The 26187-nt window shown below is 43.9% G+C and overlaps 2 protein-coding genes across 2 annotated transcripts in view; one reads left to right on the plus strand and one right to left on the minus strand.

Moving 5' to 3' along the window:
- Positions 1 to 7175, plus strand: part of CPAMD8 (C3 and PZP like alpha-2-macroglobulin domain containing 8) — a 299461-nt gene extending 292286 nt beyond the window's left edge. The window contains exons 42-43 of the mRNA XM_075314975.1: positions 2166 to 2337; positions 4062 to 7175. Coding sequence (XP_075171090.1) covers positions 2166 to 2337; position 4062 — 173 coding nt within the window. The 3' untranslated portion in view covers positions 4063 to 7175. The remainder of the gene's footprint in view (positions 1 to 2165; positions 2338 to 4061) is intronic.
- On the minus strand, positions 6908 to 26026 carry F2RL3 (F2R like thrombin or trypsin receptor 3). The gene is made up of 2 exons (XM_075314989.1): positions 25925 to 26026; positions 6908 to 8955 (listed from the first exon to the last, which is right to left on the minus strand). The coding sequence occupies exons 1-2, from the start codon at positions 26013 to 26015 to the stop codon at positions 7871 to 7873; spliced, it is 1176 nt and encodes a 391-aa protein (XP_075171104.1). The 5' UTR covers positions 26016 to 26026; the 3' UTR covers positions 6908 to 7870.
- Positions 26027 to 26187: the final 161 nt, after the last annotated feature.

Here is a 26187-nt window from a genome sequence, read left to right on the forward strand (position 1 = left end):
GTTAAAAAAAAAACATTATTTAGCCCATTAGAGCATTGTAATACCTTATATCCTACGTTAATAGAGGGTGCCCTGACAGCTGATCTAAGGGGTGATAAATCTATTGTCATTAGACCTTTCTAATAAAAAGTGGAGATCCCTTTATAATGGAATATTGTAAATACATTACTGGCTTTCCACAGATTTACACTCTACATTTTTAACAAAGCAGTTAAAAAGTTTGTACACAATGTACAGGAATTTGATCGGGACAGCTAAGTTGTAAGGGTTTAGCCTTTACCATAAGCCTGCTGACTGTTTACATCACCAATCATCAGGCTTGGGGTTTGCTTTCAGGGCGCAACTTTCAAAATTTCTGCTGAACGTATGTCACAGGGTATACTCACACTAGTGTATAAAATGGATGAGAGCAATGCGAGAGAAAATTAGACCAATGTTATTCAATGAGTCAGTAGTGATCTGCTATTTTCTGTATTCGGCCTGAGGAAAAAATTGCAGCATGATGCGATTCGCTGTGCAAATCAGACGAGACTCATCTATTCAAGTCTATAGGTACAAGAAAAAAAACAGATGTCACAGGGCCTATCCTTGTGGCATTTGTTTTATATGAATACATTACTATTATGTTGGATAGAACACTTCAAATGGGTCCTGCACATGATTGTTGAATAATAGCTACTGAGAAAAATACGGATTGCATACGGATATCATACGGATATCATACGGATATCATCTAAATGTTAAGTGAGATGAAAAAAAAAAAAAAAAATCACGCACTCACATAGCACTTGCATGATATATGGAGTATCAAATGGATTTTACTCGTCCAACTTTTCTGGATGAGAATCAGACCAATTTTTTTATATGCTTAGTGTGAGCATACACTCAGATATACAACTGTTCCACAGTTACATTATATACATTACCTTGAAAAATGTATTAATACCTCATGAACCTTTCCACATTTTTCATGTTATATCCACAAACATACTCCTTCTATTTTTGAATGATGGATTGAACAGTGCTCCTTGACATGTTCAGAGCTTTGACTATTTTTTTTTAATTACCTAACCCTGCTTTACTGTCCACCACAACTTTATCTTTGATATGTCTGGGGTGTTCCTTGATTTTCATGATGCTGTTGGATCCCTAATGTTTTCAAACAAACCTCCGAGATTTTCACGACAGCTGTAGTTATACTGAGAATAAATTATACACAGGCAGACTCAGGATTTTATTTAGGGGTATAAGACTAAAGGGGGCTGAACACAAATGCACATCACAATTTTCAGATTTATATTTCTAGAATATTTAGAAAACTATGTATGTCCTTTACACTTCACAAATACTTGCTACTTTATGTAGGTATATCACATAAAATGTAAATAAATAAAATACATTTAAGTTTGAGGGTGTAACATGAAAAAACTGTGAAAAGTTCACAAAACATGAATAAATTTTCAAGGCACTGTAGGTCATTATATAGATATTAAAGGGAATTTGTCATCAGGTCTTTGTTATGTAATCTAAATATAGTGCGAGGTGGAGGTTAAAACTCAGAATTCAAAGATGTGTCACTTATCAAGCTGTGTGCTGTTATTTACTTGTAATGAAGGTCTTATCACCATCAGGACATTATCTCTGCTTGGACTACAGCAATGCATGAGACCTACTCTGACCATGCTCCCTCCTTTGATAAGCAGCTCACTCTCAATAGACAATGTACATATAGAGATGTGATGTGGATATGGTTAGTGTGCTGAGCTCTGCAACATGCTACATCTAAGAACTGTGATTGGGTCATATCTGCTGCACCCATAAACTAAGTGATACATTGTTGGAATCAAGTTTATTTTCATATATTATGCTGCTCTGAGGTAGCAAAAATGTGCTGACAGATTCACTTTAAGCATAAGAGTAGTAAACAAGGCAACATTTGCCACGAGGATTATCTCATGACATAGGTTTGGCTAGTAAAGTTTTTAGGCAATTTGTCATACAGCACATATCATATATGCTTGTACATGCTATGTGAAAAGAACCCGTTTAATTTTAGAACGTAAATACTTATCTTGATCATAAGAGCTAGAAAGCGGTATCGGCTTTATGGAAAACGGATTAAACAGCAATAATCAAATACCTAACTAAACCTTTTATTCACACAGAGGAAGAAATGCCTATTCACCAGCCAGAAGACTCATATTATTCATATGAGTATGATTCAGATCCATATGCTGTTGACAGTGAAGATGGCATTGACTTTGCCGTGGAGCTCACAACAGTTTCTAACTTGACTGAGGACACCGGCAGAGTGGATACATCGTCAATCACAGAATGGTAATTGCAGGTGTATAATAATCCAGTCCACCTCTCCACAAGTCTACTAATACAACCCCTGGCAAAAATTATGGAATCACCTGGCTCTGAGGATGTTCATTCAGTTGTTTACTTTTGTTTAAAAAAAAAAAACAGATCACAGACAGGGCACCAAATTAAAGTCATTTCAAATAACAACTTTCTGGCTTTAAGAAACACTAAAAAACAATCATGAAAACATAATGTGCTAGCCATTAACAGTTAATTTTCAAGACCAAACAGGGGAAAAATTATGGAATCACTCAATTATGAGGAAAAAATTATGGAATTACCCTGTAAACTTTCATTCCCAAAACTAGCATCTGCATCAAATAAGATCTGCTCATTAGTCTGCATCTAAAAAGGAGTGATCACACCTTGGAGAGCTGTTGCACCAAGTGGACTGACATGAATCATGGCTCCAACACGAGAGATGTCAATTGAAACAAAGGAGAGCATTATCAAACTCTTAAGAGGGTAAATCACACAATGTTGCAAAAGATGTTGGTTGTTCACAGTCAGCTCTGTCTACAATCTGGACCAAATACAAACAACATAGGATGGTTGTTAAAGGCAAACATACTGGTAGACCAAAGAACACATCAAAGCATCAAGACAGGAAACTTAAAGCAATATGTCTCCAAAACAGGAAATGCACAACAAAACAAATGAGGAACGAATGGGAGGAAACTGGAGTCAATGTCTGTGACCGAATTGTAAGAAACCGCCTAAAGGAAATAGGATTTACATACAGAAAAGCTAAACAATAAAAAAATGACTACCTGAAGAGAACATGTACATTTCCACAGTCATTGATGATATAGGGCTGCATGTCAGGTAAAGGTACTGGGGAGATGGCTGTCATTACATCTTTAATAAATACCCAAGTTTACATTGAAATTTTGGACACTTTTCTTATTTCATCAATTGAAAGGATGTTTGGGGATGATGAAATCATTTATCAAGATGATAATGCATCCTGCCATAGAGCAAAAACTGTGAAAACATTCCTTGAAAGAAGACACATAAGGTCAATGACATGGCATGCAAATAGTCCGGATCTCAATCCAATTGAAAATCTTTGGTGGAAGTTTAAGAAAATGGTCCATGACAAGGCTCCAACCTGCAAAGCTGATCTGGCAACAGCAATCAGAGAAGTTGGAGTCAGATTGATGATGAGTACTGTTTGTCACTCGTTAAGTCCATGCCTAAGAGACTGCAAGCTGTTATAAAACCAGAGGTGGTGCAACAAAATACTAGTGATGTATTGGAGTGTTCTTTTGTTTTTCATGATTCAATCATTTTTTCCTCATAAGTGAGTGATTACATAATTTTTTTATCCCCCTGTTTGGGCTTGAAAAGTAACCATTACTGGCTAGCACATTATGTTTTCATGATTTTTGTTAGTGTTTCTTAAAGCCAGAAAGTTGCCATTTGAAATGACTTTAGTTTTGGGCCATGTCTGTGATCTGCTTTTTTTTTTAAACAAAAGTAAACAACTGAATAAACATCCTCAGAGCCAGGGGAGGCCAGAATTTTTGCCAGGGGTTGTAGTCTCATTCTATAAGTAATGAATTTCCATTGCAATATCTGCTATGGATGACTTACATGAAACTGCATAATATTTTCGGGAAAATCTAGACCTTTAGGCTGCTTGATTTTATACAACTTGCTTAGTTTTCATGTCATATTTTTTTTTTAATTAGAAACTGAAGTGCTGAAGACAATCTTAAGCAATGGACAAGAACTGCTTCCATTTGTAACATTCATGCTATCAGGAGCTTCTAGCTGGTTATAAAACTTATTTGGCATTCTCTATTTTTTCTTCCTTAACCAGTTCAGTTTACTTTTTATTTTCTGTTTCTTTTAAAGTGTAAAGTTTCCCAATAATTCAGATGTAACAATTGTAGAACATTTTTAAAGTGAGACATGAAATTCTCCCTTGCCAACAACCAAGAAACCTCCTTTTACCATTTGAGATAAAAGCAGACATTTGCTGACTCCACTAACTCCATCATATTTTCCCTTGAAGTAATCTAACGTTATAAGCTCCTTGTCCAAGTTTTAACGTGTTCCACCAAGCACATCAGAGCTTCATTGGGACGACTGTTTCTACAAGAGGAAGTTAAGTCTGTGACAAGACACTTCTGATCCTGTCTTTAGGCCCCATCTTTAGGCAAACCTTTGTTTTTCTTTTATCAGTTTTGGTTGCTTTTGTATGTGTGTTTATCCTCTTATTCTTTTTATGTATATGAAAACAATGAGTGGATTATATGCATCAGTGAGGATCTATGACATCAAGATTTCTGGCCTATCGGCAGTTTGCTCTTTACATTTTGATTTGTTATGTTAGCCATAAGATGAAAAATAGATGAAAGGGAGGAAGGTTTAAATAAACAAAAAGCCATGCAAAAACTGCATTACAAAACTAGGGATTATCCGGACATCAGATAATTTAGCAGTAGACCTTATGTGTTAACATTTTGCTACAGAATTAGACATTTACATTTACATATTCTTAGTACTAACATTTTAATGACACAATATACAATATCTATAAAATCTATTTCCATCCTGCCTTTATCATCTTGTCTTCTGGTATAGCATTATTTAATTAATTAAAAGAAATTGTCTAGGATTAGGGAAAAAAAGGATGAGTAGTGGCACTCTTGAAAATACAGACCGATATACAGTACTGGGCACTCTTTTTCAGAAAAAGTCCTTTTTATGAACTCTTTAATCAAATATTTTTGATGCTGGTGAACTAAAAATGCCTGTTCATGTAAAATAAAAAGATCCCTACTTATCATTGCCTTTATTATGATTCCGTTACATTGTGCCTTACTCTTCTTCTGAAACTGTTGTATAGGGTCAATGAGAGAACAGTATTTTATGTTCTGCCACTTATTCTCAGTTTAATTATTGTTTGGTCATGTTGCCCCCAAAAAACATTTTTACTAATTTTTTTAGCTGTCTTGTTGGAAATTATCAATCTTTTTCAAGTTACAGTGTCTTCAGTCTTTCTCTCATCTGCAGGGTTTCTCTCTGCTATGGCCTGTGTTATACAGTTTATTGTCACAAGTCTTTCATGCAGGGTACCTGGATTCATCATTGCAACACTTTGAGTCAAAAGTCTTATTTCTGTTTATTAGTCTAATTAGATCCATTAGGATTCCCTATTATTACTTAAAATTCTTACTTATTAAATAAAAAAGGAAAAAGTTCAGGGAATGTGAACACTTTCCATTTTTAATATACATTCCATGTCTAACAATTAACGATTGTGGCTTAGTTGCACATAGATGCTTTGGGTTATTTTTTCTGTTGCAAATAAGAAGTGAGAAAAAGCCATCTCGCTGTTCTTTCAAGTAAAAGCACTCTGCTCTTTATTTTTCTTTGTGCAACATTACCAAATCACTACAAACACATGTAACACAGACCCTTTATATGTCCTTACTCATAACCCCCATTGACGGCAAGTGTAGTGGAGAGCTGTTTTGGAGACTTTTGTTTCTAGTACACAAATTTGGTTGAAAATAGTCTTGAAATATCCTGTCATTTTGGGTATACTGGAGATATGCCAACCCAATATGTCTCTGTGGATACATACGCCCCCTCTCCTACTTCTTCAGTTTAGCAATAAGCAGGGGTCAGATAAAAAAGGTGAATATATCATTGCTGGACAGGGCTCAAGTGAGAGACAGAACTATACACTCAGGATGGTAGAAGTTTTTCAATTTTAAGATTATTTACAAAGGTACACTTTTCTGTTTTCAATGCATTGTTACACTGTAACAATAAACACCATTCTTATACAGCAAACCTTTTTTGGTCATTTTTATACGCTACGCAGCTGGTGAAAAGAATAATGATTCTTGCTAAATAATATAACAGGAATGTCGAAGTTGGGTTATTTCTAGTGACTAGTTTTGGGCACTTTGCCAATTGTCACGTGTCTGCTGTGCTTTCTTTCTTTCTGCTACTATCTTTGTATACTGTCCTTCAGCTACAAAGACCAGTTTAAGTTACGTAAATCTTAAACTCTGTCCACACTACCATTCGGAGCCTTGGTTGGCAATTCTGGCAGATACAACAAAAACAAAGTGATGCATGCAACACTATTTTTACCTTTGAAAAAACAAATACCCCTTTAGAACCTCCCAAATCCAACTGTGATTGAATACAGCAATAGGTTCTGATTCTGTTATAACCTGAAACCCTGTGCAAGTGTGAACAGATCCTTGAATGCAATCTTTGAGTTTATTCCTTGAAGACATAGCTCCAGCCTAGGCAAGTGGTGGGAAACTCTTAGAAACATGATTGACTTCTGATTTTAATATGCTACCCTACTTCCAACAAATAACTTAATGTATAAAATAGTATGTTAAATTATATATAATTCTACTGTCTTTCTTAATACATGTATATAAATAAAATGTTAAAAGCTATTTGTTGTTTTATCATTCTTGCCAAAGTGGTTGTATTTGTTTCAGACTTTAAAGATGTTTTAGAGACTAAGCAAGAAAAAGGCATTAATCTTTGGATAATTTTTTATTGTTAAGTACACACTGAACATATATTTTAACCACTTGCTAATTTCCAGCAGCAATTTTATTTTTAGTGTTACTAAGTGACCTATAAATGGAGGTACAAAGTGTTACCGAATGTGCTGCTGACTGAAGTGTATAAGATTGTACTGTTTTTTTCATGGTAGATCTCTGTATTAAATGGATTTAATTTTGTTTTTGATAAGTGCAGCTCTACATAGTGCCCTCACACTTATATCTTTTCGTTAATGACAATAAATTGTTTACAAACTGTTTTCTATGTTTCTTCTATTTTTATGTAATCTGCAATTTAAGTAAATAATATAAAATAAAGCTAGCTGCCAATAGTAAAGCTAGGGTTTAAAGTAAAGTAAATTGTTGAAAAACCCATGAATTGTTGATCAATGGAGTGATGCGTGGTTCCTTTGCGCTGCTGTGAATAACTAGATGGAATAAGTCCAAAAAGTCTTGAAATTAAAGTATGGTGTATTTTTATGCATTTCAAGGCACACTTGACTCTTCATCAGGATTAATCATAGTTAGTTATATCCTGATGAAGAGGCAAGTGTGCCTTGAAATGCATAGATATACACCATACTTCCATCTCTAGCCTTTTTGGTCATACAATTTCTTTATACTTGCTATTTGAATATACTTAGCATATGCTTCTCAAAATCCTAAGATCATCAGGACAATTTTTTTCTGTCTAAAATATTACTTTTTTTTACTTACTTTTTATTATTATGTACTAGTAAAAATATTGGCACACAAAAGCAATGTGACGAGTACTTGTTAAATAAAAATATACTATTAACAATCTCAGGAACGCTAAGCATATCTCATGAATATACATTTTTGTTTTATACAAGACCATACATGTTTTGTAAGAGGAAACATCACTAGAGCTCAGAATGTTCATCTTAAGCCATCGTGTGGTTTTAGGCTATTGTCATTTGAAGAGAGAAATGTCATAGTGCTGAGTGAGACCGAAATTTGGGATAGCTTGGAGGCAGAGTCTCTTTAGAGGTTTTTACTGAAGTTATTGATATTGCAGATTTTTTCCTAAACTGTTTTTTCACCTTGTCTCGAAATTCTTCAGAGGCATAGTAGTACACGAAAGGATCAACACAGCTGTTTAAGGTGCTCAAAGTCAAGCAGACCATATAGATTGCATAAAGGTCTCCATGTCTTTGAAGACAGTGCTCTGAGTAATGCATCAAAAGAACCACATTGCTTGGGGTCAAGAAGATGATCACTATGGACAGCACCAATGCACTTAGCTTCACAGCATAGGTGTATTTCTTTCCACTTATTATCAGTTCTCGGATTACAGCAATGTAACTAAATACAATAATTACCAATGGTAAAATAAAGCACAAGATAATGACTGACATGAAATAATAAAACAGGTACTTTTTTGGTTCTTGATTTGGAAGGGCATCATGACACAATGTGAGTTCTGTGTCCAGAAGGCGGTAGGATTGTTGCATGGTGGACAAAGGAATGGTAGATAACATTGCAATAAGCCAGCATGTAGAACATATACAGGTGGCAAAAATCCTGCTTCTGTATGTTCTGGAGGAAAAAGGATGCACCACGGCAAGGTAACGGTCAACACTGATACTCATAAGTAACAAGGCTGAGCAATACATGTTCCCATAAAAGAAGCTCGTCACAGCCCTGCACATTAGCTCACCAAAAATCCAATTATTTCCCAAATAATAGTACAATATCTTAAATGGAAGAACCAGGATAAGCAAGAGGTCTGCCACTGCTAGATTCATAAGGAACACTGTGGATGTCATCTTTTTGACTTTAGTTGCTAAAACCCACAGGGCGAGACCATTGGCTGGAAGACCCACAATAAATATTACAGCGTAGACAGAAGGTATGAGAACAACCGTAATGGAACTTTTCAGGTGATCTTTTGATGATGCAGAAATTTCCAAGAATGTGTTATTCAATACTCCTCTGAAGGACCGTAGTTGTTCACAAGATATAAATTCAGATGCATTTGTTTCATCAGTATAGATATTTGTATCATCAGAATATTCTGTAATAAAATTGAGATAAACTGTTAGTTTCAAAAACAACTATTGAAATGCTCTATTTGGTGTCTACAATATGGGAAAAAAATTGCATTGTTTATATTCTTAGACTTAAGTGTCACTATGTTTACTTACTGTATTGCTATATATTAATTAATGTGCAATACAAAGGACTGACTAAAAGCTAGCACGTGTAGGTGGCTCATGATGCATCATACAATGTCATATTGTCATATAGAGGCATGTCATCACCAAAGTTATGTAGCCCATAGAATGGAGATACCGGTTAGCTGACATCAATATCTTCCAACTGCACCATACACAGAAACACGTACCCTAGTATTCATGTGTATTTAATGAGGATAAAAGAGAAAGTTGCTGCCAGTCACCTCTAGGAGTCCCAAAAAACAAAAGGATTGGGTCTGTGCCTATACACCTTATAGTAAATGTCAGCTTTTACCTACTGTATATCTCCTAGCATCGCCATAAATACTCAGTTTAGTTGAGCGTTCTTGTGTTCTCCATGGGGAGAGTAAATAAGTCACTGTCAGACACCAGTATCTGTTTCTTATCTTGTGATGAAACTGAAAGTTTTTGACTAAATTCAATCGTCTTGATCATTTTCTCTGCCCTGAGGTGATGTTAGGGGTGACTTAGGGGCCCTTGTGGTCAGATGATATTTGCAGATTCGGCTGACTAATGTTTATGGGGGCCGTTAATCCCAATCATTTCCCTCAATCATTGTTGAGAGTCGTAAAGCCCCAATAGACATCAGCTGTTAGGCTACTTTTGCTGAAAATGATTCATTTGGGCAACTTTATGCTAATGATTATGTAGGCATCTTGACAGAAAGATACAGCTATTTTTGTATTTTCATCAATTTATAGCACTTTGTAGCAAACTCTTCCCTCGCCTAATCCAAATATGTGCTTTTACTAATGCAGACAGCAAGATACCACATATCTTGTATGCCACACACTGATGACAATTTAGGGGTCTTGCTAAAGAAGTATGGTTGGGTTGCCTGACGACCAAACATTGAAAACAGCATGTGTGAAAGTAATGGGGTATGATTATAGGACATTTTTGGTGTAATGGCCAGGAGCCTGGGTGGCAAATTGCAGAGGCATGTCATAGATGGAAAAAGCTTAAAGGGGTGGTCCTTTAACCCGGCATAGTGGCTACACATCGATGTAAAGCTTATAAAGCAGGCTTTTGTCAAATACCTTGTGTAGTCAATTGTGCCTTTGAAAGGTGCATCCCCATCAAGTGACTCCCGGGCTCTGTAGCCTCTGAGATCCAGTGATGTCATGTCATCTTCCAGTTGACCCGACATCACCGAGGTGAGCACCAGTCTCCCTGAGTGACTGGGCTGTCCCCTAAAAACCATGGTTAACTGAAGAGAAACAATGATACCAAGCACCAGCCTCCTTTTAAAGTGTCCAGTGGTGTCATTCTTACTTAATCATGACTGATTGATCGCCAGCCCTGTCCTCATCAACACCCACACCTGTGTTAATGGAACAATCACTAAAACAATGTTAGCCGCTCCTTTTAAGGCAGGAATGCAATGATGTTGAAATGTGTTTTGGGGGTTAAAGTTCATTTTCTTAGCCAATATTGACTTTGCAAGTAATTGCTGTTAAGCTGATCACTCTTTAAGACATTCTGGAGTATATGCAAATTGCCATTAGAAAAACTTAAGCAGTAGACTTTGTAAAAATTAATATTTGTAGCATTCTCAAAACTTTTGGCCATGACTGTACTGTATATAGGGGCTCATACTGTATATGGGGGACTTTGTGGGTATTCATGCTAAATATAGGAAGTATGTGTGTGGGCTCATACTGTGTATAAGAGGATATTAGCATACTTCATTATGTTCAATATTAAGTGTTATAATTAATGTTAATATAAAATAATAATTCTAACTAATATGTTAATATTGATATTGAGCATAATTAATTTCAGCCTATCAGTTCGGCCTCCACATCAGTCACGATATCTCATGCTGCCTAGTGGGAAAATTAATTTCCCACCCTTGGTACAGTCTGTCTATTGTCAGTGCATACAGTACAGCATATACAGTACTGGTATATGATATGTGACTACAAATGGTCTATACAGAGTAATATGTGATATTTTATACTATGAACTTATTTGTGTTGCAGAGTTCACATGTAAATTGGAGACTTGACGGAGCAAGTATATTTGAAAAAATATTAAAAACTTATTCAGAGCTACTGCTTTGCAAATTAATAGATTACAGTGTTGAAAAGGAGTAAAACTATACTTATGTTTGACCATGTTTAGGCCATGTGCACACACTGAGTATTTGGAGTGGTTTTTTTACCTCAGTATTTGAAAGCCAAAACCAGGAGTGGGTAATAAATACAAAAGTGGTGCCTGTGTTTCTATTATACTTTTTCTCTGATTGTCCCACTCCTGGATTTTCCTTACAGATACTGAGGTAAAAACCTCACAAAACCAGGATTGGGTAATAAATACAGAAGTGGGGCCATGTTTCTATTATAGTTTTCCTCTGACCGTTCCACTCCTGATTTTGGCTTACAGATACTAAGGTAAAATCTCACAAAATACTGAGGTAAAAAATATCACTAAACCAGAGGTGAGTAATAAGTACAGGAGTGGTGCCCGTGTTTCTAATCCTTATCCTCTGACTGTGCCACTCCTGGTTTTGGCTTACAGATACTGAGGTAAAAACTCACAAAACCAGGAGTGGGTAATAAATATAGGAGTGGTGCCCGTGTTTCTATTATCCTTATCCTCTGATTGTGCCACTCCTGGTTTTGGCTTACAAATACTGAGGTAAAAACTCACAAAACCAGGAGTGGGTAATAAATACAGAAGTGGTGCCATGTTTCTATTATACTTTTCCTCTGATTGTGCCACTTCTGATTTTGGCTTACAGATACTGAGGTAAAAACTCACAAAACCAGGAGTGGGTAATAAATATAGGAGTGGTGCCCGTGTTTCTATTATCCTTATCCTCTGATTGTGCCACTCCTGGTTTTGGCTTACAAATACTGAGGTAAAAACTCACAAAACCAGGAGTGGGTAATAAATACAGAAGTGGTGCCGTGTTTCTATTATACTTTTCCTCTGATTGTGCCACTTCTGATTTTGGCTTACAGATACTGAGGTAAAAATCTCACAAAACCAGAGGTGAGTAATAAATACAGAAGTGATGACCATGTTTCTATTATCCTTTTGACTGTGCCACTCCTGGTTTTGGGTTATAGATACTGATTTAAAAAAATCACAAAACCAGGAGTGGGTAATAAATATAGAAGTGGTGTCGTGTTTCTGTAGCGCCCCTGAGGCTTCAGTCGTCACAGAGTATTGCACCCAAATTTGGGTGTAATGATAAACCCAGTTCCTGAGGAGGTCAGTCCCGGTTTCACTACATTACACACGCAAATACACACCAGGTTGCCCTGTTCCCACTGGGGACTGGGCTAGGGTAGGGTAATAAAGGGGTCGCCGACAGAGTGGCATTTATAGGATGCCCTCAAACAGGGGCCCCAGTCCCACTAGCTTAGAACTTGGGAGGGGGGAGGTGCAGCCAGCAGGGGGAATTTGGGGGAGTGAATCTGCTTCCCTCCGAACCAATGCCACGCAGGGCGGCAGGACCCTAGGAAAGATCATACTTCACGTTGGTTTTCCCGAATCTGCCTGGATGGGGAAAGTTTCAAACCTCCCTGACCACACAGTGCCCGACAGCACAGTGCCAGAGAGGATCCGGGGTCTCGCATCAAGCCAGACCCTATATCGGACCCGCTGCGCCTTCATATAGGGACAAGAGTACCTCTCGTGAAACCCAGGGTCCCCTCATAGTTTCAAGCCAGGGGATCCACAGACAGGCGTTACAAGGAGAGAACCCACCGAACACCAAACCGGACTGATCTCTATAGGGATTCAGGTTCGACGGAGCCCATCATAGCAAGTGACCGGTATTACCTGGGTGAGCGGCACCGCACAAAAGTGAGTAAACAACCTGAAACTACAGCCATATACTCTGACTCTTTATTACAGGTACTGCCGCTCCGCGCCGCCATTACTACTCTCCTCATCATCCTCCCCGGGGCACGCTCTACCTGTGGAGAGCAATACCATCCCTGGTTGCTACTACCATCTGCCCCGAAGGACAGCGACCGCAGCGGCGGCACATTCCCTGGCCGTATACCACAGATGGCGACAAACACCTCACCATTACCCCCAACATCTCTCCCCTGCCATTTTCTGTACACCTCAGGGCAACGGAGTTGGGCAAGGCTGCCCGTGACGACGATAGTCGACGGCCCGGTGACGAGTAGGTTAAATTCACCTGCCCCGTGGGGCGCTACATTTCTATCATATTTTTCCTATGACTACCACACTCCTGGTTTTGGCTTACAGACACTGAGGTAAACACTCACAAAACCAGGAGTGTCATCAGTTTTTCTTAGAGGTGGAGAAAAAAAAAATGTCTCCACCTTTTCCATTATGTCAGTCCATGAACATCGGACTGCACTCGGATAGTCAGTACAAGTGTGCTTTCATCGCTCTCATCGCTCTCTTCTGTCTCCATCAGCCACCCGCTACAGTGTAGTGTGATCCTTGTGTGTAGCGAGTTTAATCTGCAGACATTAGAGGGGAATGAAAACACACCCACACTGACACAGAGTGCCCAGTAGCTGGGCTCCTGCAGTGTCAGTGCGTGGGCGTGTAGGGGTAGGGATTCAACTCTGGGAAAACGCATTCAGTCAATCAGGCTAAAGGGAGGTGTGAGACATGGTGATTGAGGGGGTGGATAGGTGTGTGAGCCCATGGCCACGGGCAAACTATACACTGAGGAGGACTTATTTGCATATGAAATTAACCAGTTTTATTTAGTGAAGTCTACACTATAGGCATGATTATCTTTATCTTGGGCTAAGTCCTTCTATGACTGTATAAGTAATTTTTGAGGGTGACATACTTTCTTTTATTTATATATATATATATATATATATATATATATATATATATATATACACCGTACAGACGAAAAGTTTGGACACACCTTCTCATTCAAAGAGTTTTCTTTATTTTCATGACTCTGAAAATTGTAGATTCACATTGAAGGCATCAAAACTATGAATTAACACATGTGGGATAAAATACTTACAAAAAAGTGTGAAACAACTGAAAATATGTCTTATATTCTAGGTTCTTCAAAGTAGCCACCTTTTGCTTTGATTACTGCTTTGCACACTCTTGGCATTCTCTTGATGAGCTTCAAGAGGTAGTCACCGGAAATTGTCTTCCAACAGTCTTGAAGGAGTTCCCAGAGTTGCTTAGCACTTGTTGGCCCTTTTGCCTTCACTCTGCGGTCCAACTCATCCCAAACCATCTCGATTGGGTTCAGGTCTGGTGACTGTGGAGGCCAGGTCATCTGGCGTAGCACCCCATCACTCTCCTTCTTAGTCAAATAGCCCTTACACAGCCTGGAGGTGTGTTTGGAGTCATTGTCCTGTTGAAAAATAAATGATAGTGTGGCGCCCCAGGACCTGGTCGCCACAACAGCATTGCCCTTCCAAAGGGTTAATGCTGTGCCTGGAGGTAATTGGGAGGTCCATTGGCCAGCAAGTTTTAACATCCAACGCAGTTCTCCCTCCGGCCAGCAGGGGGAGCTCTGAACCTGGAATTCCAGGGAGCCTTCCCCAAGTCTGCCCTGAGGGAGGAAGTAGCAGTCAGTCTGTAGAGAGAAGTAGAAGTGAACAGACGCAGAGTGTGCTGTCCTGTAGATCTGGGGCCTGGAGCTGGAACAGCTTGGCCCAGGGAAGCAGGAGTAGCAGAGAGGCAGAGAAGAGACTCGGACATCGGAGTCTGTGGCCGCCAGGGTCTAACATACTGCCTGGCAGCCGAATCCGAAGGGCAGGAGAGCTGCAAGCACCTGGCCCAGATACATCCCGAAGATACAGCTGCGGCATCAGGGCCCGGTGCAGACTCCAGTCGAGAGCACCAGAGAGGGCCTGCACAGCCTGCAACAAAGGGAAAGGGACGTGCCATCAGTCCCAGCAGCAAAGAGGGCCATTGCTGGATTCAGAAAAGCAGGGTCCTATTATAACCAAGAAAAGCACAGGAGTAGGCCTCATACTCAGCTGGCCAGAAAGACTACCCCGAGTACCTCCAGGCCGACCGGATCCCCATCACCACCTGTAACGGTCTCCCAGGGCTGGACTGTTTCCAAAGTAAAAGAGGAAAAGGTAAAAGAGACTGTTGTTTGTGCCTGGTTCTTTCATTGCTTGTCGGCCCTGCACCGCGGTAGCCACACAACACCATAGACTTCCATGAGCACTAACCGTGTCCCCGGTGCTCCGCTCCACCTGTGGGGAGCAGTACCATCATCGCTGCTATATCATCACCCCGGAGACCTCCCACAGCAGCGGCGGCTTACTAGCCGCAGACCACAGGCGGCGTCACGAACACAAACTTTATTCATCAAGCCACATATTAACTGACACCCACCAGGGCCACGGAGTCGGGCCCCGCCACCACTGACGACCCCCGGACTAGTCCGGCCCGGCACCGGGTGTCCCATAGCCCTGGGGTGGGCGAGTCAACTCTTTGCGTCACGAACAGGATTTCGTGCCCGGTCCCACCGGGTACTGTACGCCTGCAGAAATTGTGCTTAAAAGACTGCGTTACTGTTTGCAAACTGCCGCCGCCATTAGCCTCGCCGAGCGCAGGAGGAAAGGGGGCGTGCCTGACAAAGAGCGCGAAGGGAGCGCGCCATCAGAGCAGAGCGCCGTTAACCCCGCGCGACCCAGAAGTGAATTTGAAAAGTGAACGGAGCCTGGTAAGGACCACTAAGGGGGAGGAAGATGTCCGACTCAGAGGGAGAGCAGGTGGCTGCCATAGCCCGAGGCGCCGCAGCACCGGCCGAAGCAATCCCAGTCGCCGCCGCCCCAGCCCCCGCTGTAGCACCGGTAATGCCGATCACAATGCCGTACATCCCGGGAGCAGAATGGCTGCCGCAGTACTCCGGGGAGTCCCATACCTTGAGCGACTTCAGAGAAAGGCTGCACAGCTTGTTCCGGGTGTATCCGCTGACTGAGAGCCAGAAGGTGGGCATATTAATGGGGCAGCTAGCCGGCGCGGCCCAGCGTGAAGTGAAGTCATGGCCTGATACAGATAAAGGGACAGCGACCCAGATACTGGCCAAGCTAAAGAGTACTTTTGACACCCGCACTGCAGCGGAAATAAAGATGAGATTCTTTGGGTGCAAGCAGCGGGCCACAGACAGCATACGGGACTATGCCTTAAACTTGCAGGAGGCCCTGAAAGCAGTTAAACAGGTGGACCCAGAGAGTGTACGTGAAGAAGACAAACTCCTAACTGAGCAGTTCATAGAGGGGCTCCTGTCAGATGCCCACAGGACCCAGCTGCGTATCATGGTCCTGCAGAACCCTGCTCTGGACTTTGCAAAGTTTAAGGACCAGGCCATCCGGGTAATGAGAGAATCTACACCGAACGACCCAGTACCCCTCCGGCCTCTTGCTATCACGTACCCCGGGGTGGTGCCTGCAACACGAGCCGCTGCAGGGGCTGAGGCGCAGTCCCTGGATAAGGATCCCACTGCAGAGCTCAGACAGCAGGTCCAGGAGCTGACCAAGACTGTAGCTGCCCTTGCCAAGACCGTGCAGTCTCTACAAATGACCCCATCCCCTGCAAGAATCGAGTTGGCCTCCAGCCCAGATGACGTCCCATGGATGCGACAGAGGAGGATTCCGCCGTCCCGAGGAAAAGACACAGACCGGTATGATTCAACAGGACAACCGATCTGCCGCCGCTGCAGCCAGGCGGGCCACATTGCACGACACTGTCCTTTAAATGGGCCGAGCCTGGGGCCAGGAGCCAACCCCCAGGTGTAAGGAAGCCCGGCTCAACACCCCAGCCGCAGCAAGTACGTGGGAGGACGCCCGGTCCTTCCTATTGTGCTGGATGGGATCCCTTTGAATGCCCTCCTGGATACGGGGTCCCAGGTAACAACCATCCCTTATAAACTGTACAAAAGATATTGGGCTGATTCAGACATTGACCATGGCCCAGATGATGATTTAACATTTGTGGCCAGTAATGGTCAGCCCTTACCTCAAATTGGGTACAAAGAAGTAACCATTAAAGTGGGGCGGGTAGAATTGCCATGGCAGGGGATGATAATTGTAGATATTGATCGCAAAGAATCTGACCCTCTGCTAACCATTGGTACAAATGTGATAGAAAATTGTATTGCCGAAGTGATCATTTTGTTGCAACAGGCGTCTGACACTGCCAGCTCCGGGCAGCAGCGTGCCCTACAGAGAGAGATCAGAGCCCTGATGAGGAGGCAGCAGGTAGAGCTGGCTGGAGGAGAAATTGGCAGTGTGAGGGTAAGTGATCCCCTCCCAATTGCAATACCCCCAAGAAGTGAAATGTTGATATGGTGTCGGGCAGTAATAGGCCTCAAGGGTCAGGATTACCATGCCTTGGTAGAACCGGTGTATTCAGACAGTAGGCCTGGAGTCCTGGTAGCCCGAGGGGTAGCAGACGTCCGCAAGGGGAGAGTGCCCGTCCGTGTCCTGAATTGTGGGGAGGAGGAGGCCAAATTGCCCCGGTACGCCACTGTAGCAAAACTGTACACTGTCAGCAACAATACCATCAAAGCAGTGGAACCCTTGATCCCGTCCGACCAGGCGGAAGACAATGGCTCCAAGGGGCAGCTGGAAGACTGGTGCCAAAAATTACATGTGGGCACCGACTCCACCCCCTCACACCAAAAGCATGGGGTTTACCGGGTGGTACAGGAGTACGAGCGGGTCTTCAGCAAACACCCCTAGATTTTGGGCAGGTGAAAGGGGTTAAACATCAAATCCCCACGGGTGATCATCATCCCATTAAAGAGAGATACCGCCCTGTACCCCCCACACAGTATCAGCGTGCCAAAGAGATGTTACGGGAAATGAAGGAGGCTGGGGTTATCAGAGATAGTTGTAGCCCCTGGGCAGCTCCACTAGTGCTCGTAAAGAAAAAAGATGGTACCATGAGAATGTGCGTAGATTACAGGCAAATTAACCGCATTACACATAAAGATGCTTATCCACTACCCAGAATAGAGGAGTCACTAACAGCCTTAAAGTCAGCCAACTATTTCTCCACCTTGGATCTCACCAGTGGGTATTGGCAGGTTCCCGTGGCAGAGGCGGACAAGGAGAAGACTGCATTCACGACACCAATGGGCCTCTGCGAGTTCAACTGTATGCCATTCGGGCTCTGCAACGCCCCAGGGACATTCCAAAGGTTGATGGAGTGCTGCTTGGGCCACCACAACTTTGAAACCGTGCTGTTGTACCTGGATGACGTCATAGTCTACTCCAAGACTTATGAAGACCACCTGAGGCACTTAGCAGAAGTGTTTGAGTCTTTGTCGAAATATGGCCTGAAGATCAAGCCGTCCAAATGTCACCTCTTGAAGCCAAAGGTACAGTACCTGGGTCATGTGGTCAGCGCAGAAGGTGTGGCACCTGATCCGGAGAAAGTCACCGTGATCAAGGACTGGCCAAGACCCACGACGGTAAAAGAGGTGCGGCAGTTCCTTGGGCTGGTGGGCTACTACCGAAGGTTCATTGATGGTTTCACAAAGATAGCAGCGCCCCTTCAAGATCTCCTGGTGGGCCAGCCAAAGCAGGCTAAGAAGCAGAGCCCTCCATTTGAATGGAGCAGCCAAATAGAAACATCCTTTGTCCGGCTGAAAGGGGCTCTCACGGGAGAAGAAATTCTGGCCTACCCTGACTACAGCCAGCCGTTTGTACTGTATACAGACGCCAGCAACGTGGGACTGGGAGCAGTTCTGTCCCAGGTGCAGGGAGGCAGAGAGAAGGTAATAGCTTACGCCAGTAGGAAGCTGCGGCCCACAGAAAGGAATCCAGAAAACTACAGTTCCTTCAAGCTGGAGTTCCTCGCTATTGTTTGGGCGGTGACTGAACGCTTCAAGCACTATCTGGCATCGGCCAAGTTCACCATCTTCACGGACAACAATCCGTTGACACATCTGGCAACAGCCAAGTTAGGTGCGTTGGAACAGCGGTAGATGGCCCGGCTGTCTGACTTCGACTTTACCATCAAGTACCGGGCTGGCAAGAAGAATAACAATGCTGATGCGCTGTCCAGAATGCCTCACTTACCCGAGTCTGGAGAAGACCTGGATGAACTCGAAGAGATAGAGTTACCGGCTTTCCATCACCAAGGTGTTTCCCAGTGTGAGCATGCTGTAGGAGTGAAGCGCTCGAGCCAGCACGAGGTCTCGGTCAACCCATTACTCCACCATAATTGGGAAGAGACACAGAACGGTGACCCGGCCGTGCGATTGGTCAAAGAAAAGCTAGCACAAGCTGAGACCCATCTTGGCCCAGATGCTCCAGAAGAAGCCCAGCAGCTGTGGAAGGAGAGGGGACGACTGTTCACCTACCAAGGCAAGCTCTGCAAGAGATATGTCAACTGGCGAACTAATGAACTCGTCTGGCAGATAGTGGTCCCACAGAGGGATGCTCCAATGGTCCTAGCAGCTTATCATGATAATGCAGGACACTTCGGGTGGAAGAAGTTGGAGACCCTACTCCGTGATCGGTTCTACTGGGTGCACATGAGAAAGACAGTCGAGAAGTGGTGCCGAGACTGTGGTCCGTGTAACCTGAGGCGGAAAGATGATGCCAGCCAGAGGTCTCCCCTACAGCCAATTGTCACGAAGCAGCCCCTGGAGTTGGTGGCCCTGGACCACGTGAAGTTAACACCAAGCCGGTCAGGCTATGTGTACGCCCTCACCATTGTGGACCATTACTCTCGTTTCCTGGTAGTAGTGCCCGTGAAGGACCAGACAGCCAGAACAGCAGCGAGAGCATTTCAGGCCTACTTTTGTCGACCTCACGGTTACCCTGAAAGGGTACTGACTGATCAGGGTCCTGCATTCGAGGCAGAAGTGTTCCAAGAGTTCTGTAACATGTATGGCTGTAAGAAAATCAGAACTACACCGTACCACCCCCAAACCAATGGATTGTGCGAGAAGATGAACCATGTGGTTATTGATATGCTCAAGACTTTACCTTTGGAAGAAAGAAACCAATGGCCAGAAAGGTTACCAGATCTGGTAGACTTGTACAACCATATCCCGGTAAATTCGACCAACTGCAGCCCTGCTTACCTGATGCGAGCCAGACCTGGCAAGTTACCTGTAGACTTTGAGATGGGGACTGTGTCACCTGAGGCGGTTCAGGAAATAGAGGATTGGGATACAGAGTGGCAGCAGCAGTACCGTAAGGTCCAGGAATGCGTAGAAAGGAGCCTGTCTCAAGCAAGAACGAGACAAGAGCAGCTTTACAATCAAACAGCCCCAGCAACTCCCTTAGCACCTGGAGAACAAGTCCTCAAGAAGAAGCGGAGGGCGCATAAATTGGATGATCAGTGGGAGAAGGAACCCTACACCATTATCCCCTCCAACTTTGACAATAGTAAGGTATGCCTCATAAGCAAGGATGAAGGCAAGACCTATCAAGCAGTTTCTCGAGACCGCCTGAAAGCGTGCCCTGAACGGTGCAGGATCCAAAGGGAAGTGGAAGAAGTACAAGAAAGTCCCCAAAGTCAAGAAAAAGAGGAGGAGATGATCCAAACAATCCTTGGAAAATTCCCCAAAACTTGGACCCGAATAAACAATGCCATAGTGGTACCAGTTTTGACGTTCCCGCAGTTGGTCGAGCCAGAAACAGAAGAGGTTCCAGATCCACCTAAAGAACCATCCGCTCCAACACAAGATGACACGCCAGCAGTGGAACCGGAGGTTCAACCCCCGGTCAGCGGCGAACCTGCCGTACCCTTGGCGAATCTGAGATCCCGTAGGCAACCAACGTGCATCCCTGTCAGGGTTAGGCCTACCAATAACACGGGGGGGGGCAGACACTCCAAGTAGTCAGGGACAAACCCCAGAGCTACGCCGGTCCCAACGTAGCACTTGGGGACAGCCCCCTCCAAGGTATAGAACATAGAAAATAAAATACCTAACAGAATGTAAATAGTTATGTGAAATGTCTGTAATGTTGTGTATAAAATGCTTTTTGTCTTAGGTGATTAAGTAAATGGACAACTGGGCCACTGGACTATGGGTGGCCAACACCTAAATTGTTCATAGTTAGCACCTGTGTGCTCAACACCCCTGAAGAAAAACCCGTCCGGCGTGCATAGATGACCCCTCAATGCTCTGACGCACGCCCAGAGCCTACGTTGGGGGTTTGATCGCGGCGGGTCCCCCATGGAGCAGTGTAATGGACACCCGGCAGGGAGCCACACTGGACTCCTATAGTAGTGTTTAAGTTGTAACGTTTAAGTAATGCGCCTCCCACAATGGGATGAAATGTTGTAACCTGTTTTGTTTTTGTTTCTACAGTCCGGGAGTACTGAATTTAACTAAGGGGGAGTGTGGCGCCCCAGGACCTGGTCACCACAACAGCATTGCCCTTCCAAAGGGTTAATGCTGTGCCTGGAGGTAATTGGGAGGTCCATTGGCCAGCAAGTTTTAACATCCAACGCAGTTCTCCCTCCGGCCAGCAGGGGGAGCTCTGAACCTGGAATTCCAGGGAGCCTTCCCTAAGTCTGCCCTGAGGGAGGAAGTAGCAGTCAGTCTGTAGAGAGAAGTAGAAGTGAACAGACGCAGAGTGTGCTGTCCTGTAGATCTGGGGCCTGGAGCTGGAACAGCTTGGCCCAGGGAAGCAGGAGTAGCAGAGAGGCAGAGAAGAGACTCGGACATCGGAGTCTGTGGCCGCCAGGGTCTAACATACTCCCTGGCAGCCGAATCCGAAGGGCAGGAGAGCTGCAAGCACCTGGCCCAGATACATCCCGAAGATACAGCTGCGGCATCAGGGCCCGGTGCAGACTCCAGCCGAGAGCACCAGAGAGGGCCTGCACAGCCTGCAACAAAGGGAAAGGGACGTGCCATCAGTCCCAGCAGCAAAGAGGGCCATTGCTGGATTCAGAAAAGCAGGGTCCTATTATAACCAAGAAAAGCACAGGAGTAGGCCTCATACTCAGCTGGCCAGAAAGACTACCCTGAGTACCTCCAGGCCGACCGGATCCCCATCACCACCTGTAACGGTCTCCCAGGGCTGGACTGTTTCCAAAGTAAAAGAGGAAAAGGTAAAAGAGACTGTTGTTTGTGCCTGGTTCTTTCATTGCCTGTCGGCCCTGCACCGCGGTAGCCACACAACACCATAGACTTCCACGAGCACTAACCGTGTCCCCGGGGCTCCGCTCCACCTGTGGGGAGCAGTACCATCATCGCTGCTATATCATCACCCCGGAGACCTCCCACAGCAGCGGCGGCTTACTAGCCACAAACCACAGGTGGCGTCACGAACACAAACTTTATTCATCAAGCCACATATTAACTGACACCCACCAGGGCCACGGAGTCGGGCCCCGCCACCACTGACGACCCCCGGACTAGTCCGGCCCGGCACTGGGTGTCCCATAGCCCTGGGGTGGGCGAGTCAATAGTACAACTAAACACAAACCGGATGGAATAGCATGCCACTGCAAGATGCTGTGGTAGCCATGCTGGTACAGTATGCCTTCAATTTTGAATAAATACCCAACAGTGTCACCAGCAAATCACCCCCACACCATCACACCTCCTCCTCCATGCTTCACGGTGGGAACCAGGCATGTAGAGTCCATCCGTTCACCTTTTCTGCATCACACAAAGACACGGTGGTTGGATCCAAAGATCTCAAATTTGGACTCATCAGACCAAAGCACAGATTTCCACTGGTCTAATGTCCATTCCTTGTGTTCTTTAGCCCAAACAATTCTCTTCTGCTTGTTGCCTGTCCTTAGCAGTGGTTTCCTAGCAGCTATTTTACCATGAAGGCCTGCTGCACAAAGTCTCCTCTTAACAGTTGTTCTGCAGATGTGTCTGCTGCTAGAACTATGTGTGGCATTGACCTGGTGTCTAATCTGAGCTGCGGTTAACCTGCGATTTCTGAGGCTGGTGACTCGGATAAATTTATCCTCCGCAGCAGATCTTGGTCTTCCTTTCCTGGGGCGGTCCTCATCTGAGCCAGTTTCTTTGTAGCATTTGATGGTTTTTGCCACTGCACTTGGGGACACTTTCAAAGTTTTCCCAATTTTTCGGACTGACTGACCTTCATTTCTTAAAGTAATGATGGCCATTCATTTTCCTTTAATTAGTTGCTTTTTTCTTGCTGTAATACAAATTCTAACAGTCTATTTAGTAGGACTATCAGCTGTGTATCCACCAGACTTCTGCACAACACAACTGATGGTGCCAACCCCATTTATAAGGCAAGAAATCCCATTTATTAAACCTGACAGGGTACACCTGTGAAGTGAAAACCATCTCCGGTGACTACCTCTTGAAGCTCATCAAGAGAATGACAATAGTGTGCAAAGCAGTAATCAAAGCAAAAGGTGGCTACTTTGAAGAACCTAGAATATAAGACATACATTACTGTTCTTTTTTTTCTTTCTTTCCGTTAAAAAAATGGATCCGTTGTAGCAGTTTGTACCTGGCAAAGAGAATCCAGCTGTGGCCGCAGGTAACCTGAGTGACGTCACCGCTGACAGCATGACTCACTTCAGTTGTTCTGTGGAGCTCACAGTGAGCAGTGGTGCTCTACAGCCGCTCCTGTCAGCTTCCGATGTAGCAGAACTGAAAGTGTCGTGGGACCTCGTGTGGGTTACGTCGGACCTGGAGGGGTATTTGGGGATTAATAAAGTGGTGAAAGAGGGTGTTTTTTTGTCTTTTATTTCAAATAATGGATTTTTTGGTGTTTGTGTTTATTTACTTTCACTACAGTTTAGTGATGGGGGAGTGTCTCATAGACACCTGCCATCACTAAGCTAGGACTTAAGGGCGCTTTACACGCAGCAACATCACAAGCATTGTCGCTCGTGAAAGCACCCGCCCCCGTCGTTTGTGTGTCATGGGAAAATCGCTGCCCGTGGTGCACAATATCGCTAGTAACAGTTACATATACTTACTTCCTTGCGACATCGCTGTGGCCGGCAAACAGCCTCTTTTCTAAAGGGGCGGTTCGTGCGGCGTCACAGCGACGTCACACGGCAGGCGTCCAATAGAAGCGGAGGGGCGGAGAGCAGCCGCATGAAAGACATGCCCACCTCGTTGCCGGAGGACGCAGGTACGGTGTTGTTTGTCATTCCTGGGGTGTCACACGTAGCGATGTCTGCTGCCTCAAGAACGATGAACAACCAGCGTCCAAAAGCAGCAACGATTTTTTGGAAATGGACAACGTGTCAACAACCAACGATTTGGTAAGTATTTTGCATCGTTAGCGGTCGCTCGTACGAGTCACATGCAACGACATTGCTAACGAGGCAAGATGTGCGTCACGAATTCCGTGACCCCAACGACATCTCGTTAGCGTTGTCGTTGCATGTAACAGGGCCTTTAGTGGCAGCTATGGGCTGTCATTAACTCCTTATTACCCCGATTACCACCGCACCAGGGCAATTCGGGATGAGCCGGGTAGAGTCCCGGGACTGTCGCATCTAATGGATGCGGCATTTCTGGATGGTTGCTGGCTGATATTTTTAGGCTGGGGGGCTCCCCATAACATGGGGCTCCCCATCCTGAGAATACCAGCCCTCAGCCGTGTGGCTTTACCTTGGCTGGTATCAAAATTGGGAAGGACCGCACGCCGTTTTTTTTTTAATTATTTATTTATTTATTTATTTTACTGCAAGATATAGACCCACCCATCAGTGGCTGTGATTTGTTGCAGTGAGACAGCTGTCACTCAGTGTGGGGGCTCGTCTGATTGCAACCTATCATAGGCGCCGGTGGGCAGGGGAAGCAATGAATACGAGATGGAATAATGAGCAGCCAGCATTTTCAGAAGCAGGAGAAGCCGCTGGAGCAGTGTGACAGCTGTGCAGCGCCATGCAGCGCCAGTGATCGGTGAGTATGAGAGAGGGGGTGAGAGGGAGAGACCGACAGACCGACAGAGAGAGACCGACCGAGAGAGAGAGAAAGGGACTGACATCAACATAGAGAGAGAGAGACTGACCGACAGACAGACAGGGAGAGAGAGATATTTTCTAACCATAAAGGAATTTATACATCTGCGCAGCCTCGGGTGCTAAAAGACGGAACCGTCACAGGAATACGTCATTTGACGGATTCCGCCGCCCATAGGCTTCCATTATAACACACGACGGACGCCAACGCATCTGTCACTGTCAGTTTTTTCGCCGCACAGAAAAAACGTTACATTCTACGTTGCTTCTGCCCAACAGTCAGTCACTCCACGACTGATCCGTCGCATGGCGGATGCAACGCAGGGCCATCAGTTGCAATCTGTCGTTAATAGAAGTCTATGGGGGAAAAAAACTGAATCCTGCAAAATATTTTGCAGGATACCGTATTTACTCAAGATAACGAATTGTGACTGATACAAAAAGACGGAAGTGTGAACTTAGCCTTAACTGGACACAGGATTTGGCAGTCACAGTATACCCTCAGCTGTGTTGAGCACATGTAAAATCACATGTCATATTATTTCTCTATTGATAGATCTTGCAAAAAAAAAAAAACACTAGGATATGTTTACGCCTTGTTCTAATATTGTCAATTTAACATATGTGACACCACCAGCTATAAGAAATTATGGTTGGTTTCTGTGTCTCATCCAACATCACTTCTGTAAGTACAATTCTGTGTGATGTAAGGTGCTATTATTTCCTATATTCATGTGCAAAAGAAAACATCATCTCACGGTTATATACAGAATTACTGGAGATCGAATAAGCAGTATTATCTTGTGGCCAAACTTTATTCTACGAATCAAGCACCTTATATCATGTATAAGAAAACTCAAATAGTACATGATGACATTACTGACATGGAGTATCGAAAGTCATACATACCATCATACTCTTGTGTAGCTAGAGATCTGACCCATAAAGCTAGGATCAGCATGGGGATGGAGAATGACCACAAGCAGCTGGAGAAACCCATGTTTTCAAGGAACTCCTAAGAACTAGTCAAGGAATGTTTCTACGCTGACGATTAACCACTTCCTATGTACTTAAACCTAAAAAAAAAGTAGAGGAAACATTGCAGTGAATAAAGGGGGTTGGTTAGTGGTCGCAGTGAAGCAGATGTAGAGAATTTCCTATTAGGGAGAAAA

Source organism: Anomaloglossus baeobatrachus, chromosome 1 (genome assembly GCF_048569485.1).
Source record: "Anomaloglossus baeobatrachus isolate aAnoBae1 chromosome 1, aAnoBae1.hap1, whole genome shotgun sequence".
In the NCBI taxonomy this organism is placed as follows: domain Eukaryota; kingdom Metazoa; phylum Chordata; class Amphibia; order Anura; family Aromobatidae; genus Anomaloglossus; species Anomaloglossus baeobatrachus.

What these genes read in the sequence shown, in the direction of transcription:
- F2RL3 (XM_075314989.1), bottom strand. Translation starts at nt 26,015, where the DNA reads ATGGGTTTCTCCAGCTGCTTGTGGTCATTCTCCATCCCCATGCTGATC. An exon ending in AGCTACACAAGAGTATGATG is followed by an intron (nt 8,956 to 25,924) that starts GTATGTATGACT and finishes ATTTTATTACAG; the next exon opens with AATATTCTGATGATACAAAT.